A 12,586-nucleotide genomic window follows, 5' to 3' on the forward strand; every position below is an offset into this window, starting at 1 on the left:
AGAAAATGTTTCTGTCCAGAGGGAAGATCTTAAAATGTCTGCAGTGAGAGTGATAAAGAAGCCAGACTAAACAGTTACAAAGGTTAAGTGTGCTAAATGAGAGCTTTGATAGAGTTCAGTCTATTGATTTTATAGTCAGAGAGCAGTACTAACCATGGACTTGATTCCTATTTCTCTTTTGTGCTGGCATGATGGGAGATAGACATGTATGGATTGCTTTTAAATCAGACACGCAGCTCCTCTTTCTGCATGGTCATAAGATGTGTGGAGTGCAGGGATAGGTGGACGTGGAATTGAAAGAAAGAAGGTAGTTTAAAATATTATTCGGTCTGACAAATTACCACATTTCATAGTAACAGTAATACTTTTTAACAACATTTAATAATAAGGTGTCTGTTACCTACATTGTGCACCCACTCTATTATTCCCTTCTGTGACAGCTCACTTTGAAGTCATTACTAATTAGTGGAGTTGTTTGGATTATCATACTAATAAAAAAAAAAGATTTAGTGAGTATATTAGTCCATGCCAGTTATGGTATTGATTAAAACGAAAGTTTTCGCATCTAAAACAGTAGCTGGGGAGAAGCAACATATAAAACCAGATGTAGCTGGTTAAGCAACTTGCAAACTTGAACACTTGTCGACCAATTGATCTGTTTACAATGCAGCCAAACAATCTCAAAAAATGTAATAACAACAATGATACTCAGTCGATAATTGCCTTTTTCTCGTGAAACTGGGATTGGATATCATGTTGCATGCTGTGCAAATAATTTCCCCACACAACAGCAGGACAGTGAAGTTGGTTAGTTTGCTAAGAAGTTGAAGTAATGCAACCTGTCACCAGCAGCTCTTTATTTGCACAGAGTACTGGGATGAGAAAAGAACTGCCAAATTGCCTCCACTTAAAACAGATCTGTTGTCAAAATATGCCTTTTCGAGTTATGTTCATACATTTTTCAGTCAGTAATAAAAACATTGCATTTCATATTACTGCTTCACAATTGAAGCCACCCAGCGTTATAACTATGCAGCAGCTGCTTCTGCATTTCCCCAGGAAAACTGTAGTGCAATGATTAAAATGCATCAGATTTGTAAAGCCGTGACCATTCATTCGTCAAGACAGTTACAGTTTATTGGTTTTAAGTTTTAATCGGCTGGTTCAGCAGAGGAAGCTGACAGTCTTTGTACTGCAGATTGGGACTGTGCTTTATCCTCAGAGTGATCCACTTGCTACTCAGATAGTGTATGACCTCTCAGTCGCACTGTGAGGAGAACACACAGAGAAGAGACATTCACATCTTTTGTAAAGAATCACAAAGTTTTCTGTGTTAAATGATTAATGACTATCATTTATAATGATAATCAAATGGAATATCCTGTACATCATTATTCCATTTGCAGGAAACACTTGATTTCAAACAGAGTTGTCAAAAAATAAGCAAATAATGAAGACTTATGAACCACCATATGTCTGAGGCAGGAACTTGGAGGCTTGAAATTATTTTGCACTTAGACCCCTGCTGTGAGGGTTGTACAGTCCCCAAGAGATTCCCGTTGCACTTGTTTTAGTAATAAACTGCATATGTAGACATCCACTTATTCATCCATCCCTCCCACAGCAGGAAGTATCATGGGAGGCCGAGGTAAAGACGAGGTGAAGGATGAGGGAGGGGAAGATTGTCAGGTTTGAGGGTGGGGGAGGACATGGGGATCATGTCGCGACACCAAGGGGAGTGTGTGGGAGAGATAAAGAGAGGATGAACATGATCAGAGGGGATAAAGCCTGGTAGAGTCCTTGCCGATATCTTCCTCAGTCAGGAAAGACAAGCTCACATGTGCACACATCACATGCACATTACTCGAAGGTGACACTTTTCTTCTCCACTTCCTTAAATCCTTCTCTCTCCTCTAGACTTAGTCCTCTAGCAACTGTGCGCTCTTGCGTTCTCTGTAGTTAAGGCAGCAGTCGTGCAAAAGCTTGTCATGTTAATACAGTAAGTCTATAATGCAGAGTTGGTCATTAACATTGCACCAGGTATGTGTGAGCAGAAATCACTGACTTCCACGTAACCTCGCTGTCAGAGCCCTTCATGATGTTGTCATTTTTCTTTGCAATATTTATTTATCTTAAGGGTTTTCATTCATACAAAAAAAAATGCTTGTGTTTAATTTGTGGATAATTTGCACCGAGAGTTACGGCAGATTCGCCTCTTGTTTTATCGGAGTAAAGAAATAATATCCACCCATTCTGTGTGTTTTTTCCAGTTGAGTTCGATGACTGTGCGGCGAACAAAGACGTAACATTTGAGGTCTCGGACCCCAGCTTCAAGGTGGACGGGGATCGGAATCTGGTTCCACTCAAAGACGGCATGTACAGCGGGCCGGTCCTCTCCATCCACGGGGTCAGTGCACATACAGATGACTTGGCACAGGTGGAAATCACTGGACTGCCGGTTCAGTCGCTGCACACTGTAAGGGTGAGTAGAAATAGCTTTGTATATGTGTTTGTTTGTCACTTTAATCCTGATCCCTGTTATTATGGATTATTAATTGTAGAAATTGTATCCCTATAGGCAAACCATACTTTTTGTGTACAAAGATGACAGAAAGTGAGTGGACTGTTGAGTTATGTTGAGGAAATACAGTACTTTGTGTTAGCTCTCAGTGCAACTATCAATCACTTAATGGTTGATGATGCTCATATCAGAAGCAGAGTACCTGCTGTGTAAGCTTTAGAGTTAAGTATAAATCTATGTGAAAGTTGCTTGTCCTCATATTACATAGCCAGTACTGTATCTCTTCAAAGTTGTTTCAAGTACTTTATATCTTCAACATAGTTTTAAGAAATCACGTGCAGCCTCTGTGTCCTCACCCCCACTCCTATTCAATTCAATTTCCCTCTACAGAGATGATCACAGTATCAGTTTTCTCATCTAAAGCGTATGCATCTTCTCAAATTATGCAGAGATGGTTCAGTAAATGAGGAGAATAGATGGGAAGTTTAGCGTGGAAAGAGTTAGCTCAGCGATGTAAATACGAGCACTGGTTGTCATTCACAAAACATTCATACATTAGTGACTTTAATTGCAAATTAAAAACATTAAAAACCAAATTCATCAAATGTTCAGAGGCATCTGTTGTCACTCAAATTAATGCACATGTTGATGAATTCTCATCAGTCATAAATGTGAGGCACATTCATCCGACCTTAATTATCATCAGTTAACATAATTGCTTTACCTCAGAGATGCCATATTGGGCTGTTGGGAAACACATGATCTTTGAGACCAAATGGACTGCTAGAGAAAGATAAAGGTAAATGGATGTAGGTGATGCAGATATAAAGATAGTACTGAGTGCCATTTTAAAAAATAGCCTTCTATTTTAAAACAAGCACAGCCATTAGAGCCTCAGTAAAAGATGACATATAGAAGAAGAGCACAGAGAAGGTGATTGATGTTGCATCCACCAAGAGATCCCACATTACAAGTAAAAAGAAAGGGCTTTGATTTAGTGAGAAGGAACTTGTGAAAGCGGCTGGGGGAGGCCAGGAGAACAGCTGCTGCTCTGCTCTGCCAAACCTATGAGTATATCGTGGCCATCACCAGAAATGCGTCACTCTAGCACTGTTGCAGATGGCAGCAACAACTCAGCCCGGCACTAAATCTGTCTGCAGACTGAAGACAGACTTAATGTTCGATGATAGACAGCCTCGATTAGTGATCCCGTTTACTGACGCTTAAAAATCTGTAGTTCTTGTAAAGGTGCTAAAGCTTTGGGAGTGTCCTAGAGAGGTAGAAAGGCCTGTGTATCTGGCTCCACTCTGGGTTTCACATGTGCTTTACACATGTTGTGAGTCAGTCTGGTGCAGCTCTTTCTTGATTATAAGAATAAACTGGAGCCATTTCAACTTTGTCGAATGCCCAAATGTGTATATGTCTCCCTCTGCTCGTGTTTTTTTGATCATTATTTATGCATGAAGTCACATAAAAGGGAAGAGAAAAGGAAATACTTTAACATTAACAGCTGTAGCAGCAGGCTTTGGTGTATGAATTATTACTCTGACCAGTTCCTTTAGGGAAGATGAGAATTTGGTCATTAAGCCTGCTTTGCCTCTCTGCAAATGTGTCCTTTTGTTTGTGTTATCAACAGAAATGTATTTCAGGAGCCAGAAAATTGACTGCCTTACAAAACTCTGGGCACCTGAATAAACACCATGGTCCCTCATTCATATCCTCTGTATACCTTTGTTTAGTCCAAATACACTAAGTCAATTAGGAAAAGTTTCCAGGGACTGCAGGTTCAGTTGGGGTTCCCTTCCCCTCCCTGAGATCATCTGTCTTCCTGCTGCAGTGCTCAGTGTCCTGCTGCTACCATTCCTCCAGCTCCAAGCTTCATCGGAGCTGCCTCTAATTTGTTTATGCCTCGCACCATCATTTATTATTTGGTTAGGTAGTCCATAGCTGTTACCCTGGCAAGTCGCTGAAGATATAAGTGAATTAGCTTTTGGCAAGTCATGGGGGAAGAAGCTAATGTATGGCCTGTCCTCTGCATAGATATGTGTATGTGTTTGCTTTCCATGGGATGCATTTGTTTGTCAACTTCTTACACATGGCATTTCTATGGTTGCCTTAAGAGCCAAACTACACACATCCACAACTAGTGTAATAAGGCAAAAAATAATAGAAAAAAAGGAGGTTATCCTGCAGGACTGACTTTTCTTTCAGTGCTGTTAACCTCAAGGTCCCAACATTGCATTGAAAAACATGATCAAGACAGGTTCATTACTGCTCAGTGTGTCTTGGAACTGTTGGGATTGATAAGGTGATGAAGATGTTTTCTGAATTTGCAGCATATTTGTGTATTTGTGCTTGTTGGCAGTTCATTAAGCTCTCAGGACTACTATTGTTTTTTTCAGTGCATTAATTAACAGCTGTATTAAACCTCTGAAGAATCAGAGTTCCCTTTGTATTTCTCTGTATTATTGTGATTGATCCATAATATTGGACCAACAATCAATTTTTGAAATATTGTTACTCCCTCAAGGTAAATTGTTTATTACAGCTTGGGTCTTTCTTTCTTTCTTTCATTTTTTTGCCTCTGGTCAGTTGGGTTATGATGACACTGTATTGACTGAAGGAATTGTTGACATTTGGGAACATGGGGAAATTAAGTCTGATGCAGGAAAAAAACCCAGACTAGACAGATGATCAGAAAACAACATCCAGTTACATTATTGCCAAAGACAGATAACAAAAATCTACAAAAACACAGTTTAGACCCTGGTTGTGTTTGGCTGGAACTGAGGGGTGGAGCGCTATCTTCCCCCAGGACAACAAAAGCCATTAATAGTTTAAACATTTTATTTTATTTTTTTCATTTTACTCTTGTTCTCACCATTTCCCTTCCTTGATTTCCTCTGGCTGTAAGCTTGACATTTTGGATGAACTATTTTGTCTTTCCTGTGGACAAATGTTTTAATATCACTGTCTGCCTCAAAGTAGAAAAACTGGTAATTGCAGAGCAGACACAGTTGCAGTCAAAAGGTAGGTAGAGAACCAGAGATGAATAAAGATTGTTTGAGGATCGGGGCAGAGACTAAGACATCCTGAAGCTAATAGAAGCATATGAGAAAGGGAGAGTCCTCGGGGTGTTTAAAAGCTCTCATTATTTCACTATCAATTAATCTGCAGAAGCTTCTCAAGCTCTGGGACTCATATCATCAGAAAATCCATTGTTCCTTTCTCTGTCCATATCCTGTAGTAGCCCCACACTCCCCCACCCTGTGCCTCTCAAGTGGCCCATCAAACACGTGTTCAGAGCAGCAGCAGCTTCTAAAGAATCTGTAACTAACTCATGGCATATTTAAAAGCTTGTTTCAATAAGCCAGGGGTTTGACAACACTGACTGCACTGACGGGATGAACTTTAAATCTCCAATCTGATGTAGTGCTCATGGTAGTCAAGCTGCACTGATGCCTTTCCTCATTTTTTCAATTATTGTACCATAGAGTAGGTTTCTTTTCAAAACAGTATTTTTTGTAATGAAATCTCTTTGTTATGCTCCTGTCAGTGAGATTTTGTATTTGCCCAAACCTCCTTTTGTTCCCCCTCTAACTCAGAGCGGAAACAATCCATGGTGAATTTATTGGTATAACAAATGGTATTGTGGCAGAAAATATTGGCTGGTGATAATTGATAAGTGCTGTGAAGGAAGGTGGAGAGAATCAGTTTTTAATTCCTTGGTGAGAGCTGTTAGTTTGCTGTAACGCAGGCCTGGAGGGAAAGAGCAGCTGATGAATGATTTCCTATTATGAGCATAAGTCTGAATTCAAAGAGTAATTTATTCCCCCTTTTTTTGCAACCGATCAATATGTGAATTAATGGAAGAATGCATTTCAATTTAACAAATGCATGCTCCAAGATATGGACTTTTTGTGTGTGTGTATTATTTCGTGTTGTTTTGGTTGTGTTATGCAGAACAGCAGTTATGCAGAACATTTTCTTTCCTTCAGGGGGCATAAACAGGCACCATTCAAATGTAACAAGCGATAAGAGGCAAAATAATCTGAGTCCAAAAGCCTATTTATTTTGCTTTTGTTATGTTTCATCCATTTTTACGCACTGAATGAAATGTAATATTGCATCCTGAGCAAAATCCTCATCCTGCAATGGCAAATAGATTTTTCTAACCAAGCTTCCAATGTTCAGTAAGGCTTTCTCGGGATGACTAAGATGTGACATCTTGCAACCACAGCACAACAGCTCACATTATACAACACAACACAAATAATCTTCCTCTCTCTGTCTGCATCCCACTCACGCTATCTCTCCTTAGCTTGTTCTGCGACTGTCATTTATTAATTCTGTTTACCGCCTTTGTCTATTGTCCGTCTCCTTTACATTAGTTCCCCCTCACCCTCCATCTTTCGCTGAAATGCTTCTGCTAAGTTACACATTTTTTCTTCTGTTATATGAGGGGGTTGGCACTGGAGAGGAAACCAGAGGCTTAACATCATGTTACTCTATAGAAGCAACAAAACAAACCTTCACTTTCAAATTATGGATGTCTCTAATTAAAAAAAAAAGCTGCTCTGATTGTAAATATGCTTTGTTTCACATTAGTTGAAATACCCAAAAGAGGAATCACAACATGAATGGTGTAGGTGGTTATTGGCAAAGACAATTTTGATAAAAGCTACACCTGAGCTGCATTTTGATGAGACCTTCTACCTAATGCTGTTTTGATCATCGATTTTAGAAAGGCTAGACATGAACTCCACACTTAATCAATTGGAGGAAATTGGAGAAGATTTTTCAGATCAACAAACTATAATTTTCAAATCCCATCAGTTATATTTCATTATGAGTTTCCCAGTAATTCACCATTTATATGTATGAATGCAAAGAGCCAAATTTCCTTTGGATTGTATTTGTCTTAATATAAGAGATTGAGTACACCGGTGTGAAACAAGAAGCTGATTACATTTGATCTGATTTAATTTAACTTCAAGTCCCTCGCCAGGAGTAGGACAAATTAGGTATAAACAAATTACTAAAATAATGTTTTCAGGAGTGATTTAAATGCAGTTTCAGTGGCATAAAAATGAATTTCAGTATTAATATAGTTTTCATTTCAACTTTGGAGCCTAGCTTTGGGTGATCAGGAAGGAAACGGTCTGAAAGGTCAGGGATATAATGCTGTGAAAACTTTGGAGTAAATCCTAAAATAAGGTGACAAGCGAAGTAGAGAAGCTAAAATTAAATTAGGAAAATGATGCTCAGGTCTCTCAGATTTAGTTTAAAGCTTATACCTCCTGGGTGCTGTGGCAGCTGCAGATGAGAGGGAATTCTGACTGTGACGGAAGTCAAGGGAAACACAGCTCAACACATGGATGACTTTTTCAGGTCAGCAGAGGATAACAAAGACATTATTTTAGAAATGGGTTTCAAGGAGAATAAACTGAGAAGGTGTTTTGATAATCACATTCTGTTGGTTGAAAAATTAAGCTTCATAAATACGGATTAAAAGCTTCTGTACTGCAGCGAGAGTTGATAAAGTGTGTTCTCTCCAGTTCAAACACACAAGCACTTAAGACATTCATATTTTTTCATGTTTAATTCCTCACTAATGGTTGTCACCATTGCTGTAGTGTATCTGACCATGAGGTATTCCTTTAACATGTCATTACACATACAGTATTCATTTTCATTTGTTTTACATTACATTTTTCTTCTAACCTTCAATATTACAGCCTGGTTTGGCCTCTACCTTACATCCACTAAGTAAGATCATATCATGAGCAGTAAAATAACCACACTGAAACAAGAACCACTCATCAGTATTTATAACACAAGGACCTAACTAAAAGAAATACACCACTTGTACTGTACACTACACACTCGGTTCAGATCACTCACCATCAGAACTAAAAGAGCCATGTCAAGGTTTGTCAGACTTATTGTATGTGTGATTAATGTACTCATTGCAGACTACTCTTTTATTATATTATTATTATTCAACTAGATATTTTATTATGTTTTTATTATGTGTCTCTTTTCTAGCGTCACTAACCACTATTTCGGGTGAATGAGTACTCGGCTGTATGTCACGTGTGCACTGTTCTTACTTGGTCGTTGTGTTGTGTGTGTGTGTGTGTGTGTGTGTCGCTTCTACTTTTACACAAATAAGTCCATAATATTGAAGTTGAAATTAAATGGAAACAAGTGAACTGAGTTATCCTTTAGTTGTTGTTGTTGTTGTTGTTGTTGTTGTCAGTGTTGTCATTTGTACAAGTAGGTGGAATTTAAATCTAATATTATTTTTTGTTAATGATTTCATTTAATAAAGCCTTTGTTTTGAAGCCACACCACAGACATAGCAGTGCCAGCACAATATTAAACAATGAGGCTAATTAAACATTTGAAATAAGCATCATATCCAAAAGTGTCTCGCTGTATTCTGCTTCACTAAGTTGAAAAGTGTTTATGTTTTGTTGATTGTGCTTTAACACTGTGAGTGTTGGGCCGTCAGCACCCGCATTCAGGTATGTTATGAAGTGAGTGTTTTTTTTTTAAAGCTATTTAAGCCTTATTCACAACACACAACCTTCATACTGTACAGTAACAATGGTAATGATTGGGTTTTAATGAAATTAATTAGTTCAGCCGATGGGTGTTAATGTAATGTATGATAATGCTGTAGTTTGTGGTGCTCTTGAGTTGTATTGCATCCCTTAAAGAGGTGTTTATGTTATTTAGCCTCCTATCATTTCTATAAATTGGGTTAACAAATGAATGGAAACACCCTTCCATATGAAACACCACAAATTGCAAATAAACATATGGTTGAATTAAACATTTCCAGCAGTAGCTGTCAGAAAAGTAGGATGTATTGCACGACTCCTGTATTAGACTGTATTAGTTTTAGCTAAGTGTACCTAACAAACTGTCAACCGAGTCTACATTCTGCTGACACCGACATAAAAGGACTTAACTGTGTGTTAGGAGAGCTGACTGATGGTCTGCCCTGGCTGCATATCAAAGAATATACTCCACATTGAATAGCTGGCCTTGATATTATCCATTTCTCACCAGGTCTCCAACACATTGTCACAAATGAGTAATGACACTTCTCAATATAGCATTGAGAGTGAAAATGGCAGAATGGACAAGGACGTGACTTTGCTGCCACAGTAACTCTGCACTCAGATGACAATGATAAAGGCTCTATTTTTACCCCCCCCCACCCCCCCACCCCATGTAACCACACTCACACAGACGCACACGGACAGTGCATGCATGTACATGTAAACACTGTACACATGTGCACCAGGGCATCCCTCCTCTTTGTTACCAAGTATTAAAATCTTCTTAACAAGGCTCAAGATTCAGGTCATACGCTGAAATATCCTAATGATCATTTGAGAGACAGAGACGGAAAGAGAAGCAAATGTATCAAGGTTGGATCAGGGTTGATGGTGCGGCAGTAATTTATGAACAGGACACATTAAAGATTCATGGCTTCCTTCTCTTACGGTGTCACCAAGCTCTAAGAACACTATTCATCACACATGCACACTGGAAAGGCAGGAAGTGAGAAGAAAAGTTATTGCTAAGTGAGGGGAAAGAACAAGGGAGGGCTCCAAAATTGCACGTGGACAGGTACTGTAGGTGAAAGGGAAGAAAGCGGTTGCCCTGCGGTGGCACGACTAGCGTCTGTGTACCGCTAAACATCAGTGCATCACACTCTGCAGCTGCAGGACATTAATGGGTTTTAAATCGCCATTGCTCCCTCTCCATATCCACTGTATGTCAGCTCAGAGAAGACGCAGATTTGACAGCATGATCTATCTGAGCCCTACCCCCTGCTACCACTCCCTATATCCAGCCACTGAAAACGCCTTATCATGCCTGCTTGCCTCCCAGCCATTCTCCCCCCCCTTTACAAATATCACACACAGCTGAGACCTGTGCATGATGGGATTGATGTGCTCATCCCTGGGCTTCAGACTCAGGCCGGGTTTTAACACGCCATGCTTCAAAGTCCATCGACTCGCTCGTGAACTGGTCACAAATCCTACAGTGTACTCACACACCACTGGCTGTGCTCTTTAGACACAAAATAGGTCATATAGGCTCAAACTGTTTTGTGCAATGTTGTGTTTAACCACTTCAGGCCTGGTTTTAGATTTCCGTCTTTGACATTTTGAAGGTCATCCCCCAGTGGGTTTGATAAGAGTGGCCATTTCAGAGACCACTCAGTGTGTCTTTGGTTTGTTCTGGTCGGGTTGTTTTTTATGATTGCTCTTTTAATTGTGTTCTCTCTGACCATTGTAGCTGGGAAGGGTGGAGAGGTGAGGCGGTTAGTGGAGTGTTTGCCGGATGGCGGCAGCGGCATTGCCCTCTCTGTCTGAGTGTCGGCACTGTGCTGTAAACAAATGGCTCAGTTTTTCCCTCTTACCTGTCCTCTCTCCGTCATTCTGTCAGGGGTGAGAGTGGTGCCAGAGTCCCTGTCAGCCAAGAACAGCAGCGTGAACAGTAAACATGGAAACAGCCCCCTGCATACACACTGTGCACTGCGCATTGTCAATAAAGAGTTGCACAGTAGGCTGTAAAAGATGAAGGACAAAAGGGACTATTTGCATTGCAAATGAAGCCACAAAAACCTCAGGTTGGCATTTCCCTTTCATATTGAGACTGTGTTGTCACTTCATCCAGGGCTCAATGGCTGGGCTTGTTGCTGTGTTGTTTCCTTCACTGTCATTGTTCTGTCATTTTGCTAAACATTATTTAGCAATGACTGCCATTACACGGACAGTCAGCTGTGGAGATGTGTTTCAAAAAAACTGTAAAAACACGACTTGCTTGTTTTTCAACAGTATTGTTGTAGAGATAGATGTTTTTATTGTCATGGAAGGAAACAGCCTTTAGGTAAACATAAGAAATCACATTTTCTTTTGCACGTCTGGGGGGCATGTCATTGTGTGTGAAAGATTGACAGCAGCTGGCAGGGGAGTCATAGCAAAAAAATTCATACAGTATTAAAGACTGGTGTTGTTAACCATGGTAACCCAAGGTAAAGACCTCATTTACGGGTGAACAAATTGAGATGATATTTGACAGAATAGCTCTGAAGAAGCTGAGCAGTGAAGAAAGTTGGTTCACTAACAAGCCTGCAAACTGAAGTCAGCAACACGTTTGCTTGGATGTTCTAGGTTTGGTTGCTAGTTGAGCAAGACAAGACTATACAACACAAGCCCAGTAACCATGGCTGTAGGTTTGATGAGAAGAAAACATTAGCAGGGAAAGCCAATGTTAGTTCCTATTGACTGATAGATTATGCTTCAAAAAACCCTAATACATGGATATTGAAATTAAATTATTGATCTAACTTATTGATCTACATAGCAGTTTTCTGACTGGTTACAAACACATGGAAATAATTGAAAATAGAAAGTATGAGTTTCTCCTTTTTCTTTATGATTCAGTCACAAGATCAATGTGGGTAAATATATGCAGTGTAAGTGTGTGTGTGTGTGTGGGGGTCTCGTCTCAGCTTGTGTCATGTGTGAAGACAATCAACAGGGTGTCTTTTCCTGTAGATCATCACCTTCATGTTAGCATCCAAGTCTCTGTTATACAGTACTGCAACTACTGTAACAACCACATATGTTAATAACAGCAAAGAGGGCAGATGATGAAATTATTATTATTATAACATAATTATTATGTTGTGTTCTCAAGAGCAAAAATAACATTTCAGACTGGCTCATTCTGCGTGAACAATGCAATTGCTCCACCAAAACCTTGTCACCTCTAATTTCTTCATTTTTCATCATTTCTCTTCATCTTTGTTGCACTTGCTTTATTGCTTTGCTTTTTCTACTGGTCTCTTTCGTACTTATTGAACATATGGGCTATGGAACGATTAAAAGAAAGTGAATTAAATTGCAGTAAAAGCAATGGATACAGTCATTTCATGGTAGCCCAGAGAATCTCCTCCACTCTTATTCCCTCTTCTCCTCTCCACAAACAGGTAGCATATGGACCTGTCTGACAGATGCAGGTGCTCAGCGTATT

At 39.6% G+C, this 12,586-nt stretch overlaps 1 protein-coding gene across 1 annotated transcript in view; it reads left to right on the plus strand.

Annotated features, from left to right (window-relative positions):
- The window catches only part of cdh13 (cadherin 13, H-cadherin (heart)), a 295,317-nt gene that overhangs the window by 102,434 nt on the left and 180,297 nt on the right, over nucleotides 1–12,586 (plus strand). Inside the window, exon 3 of the mRNA XM_085779939.1 lies at nucleotides 2,271–2,482. Coding sequence (XP_085636065.1) covers nucleotides 2,271–2,482 — 212 coding nt within the window. The remainder of the gene's footprint in view (nucleotides 1–2,270; nucleotides 2,483–12,586) is intronic.

This window comes from Trachurus japonicus, chromosome 6 (genome assembly GCF_045865225.1).
Source record: "Trachurus japonicus isolate A0001 chromosome 6, Traja_1.0".
In the NCBI taxonomy this organism is placed as follows: Eukaryota; Metazoa; Chordata; class Actinopteri; order Carangiformes; family Carangidae; genus Trachurus; species Trachurus japonicus.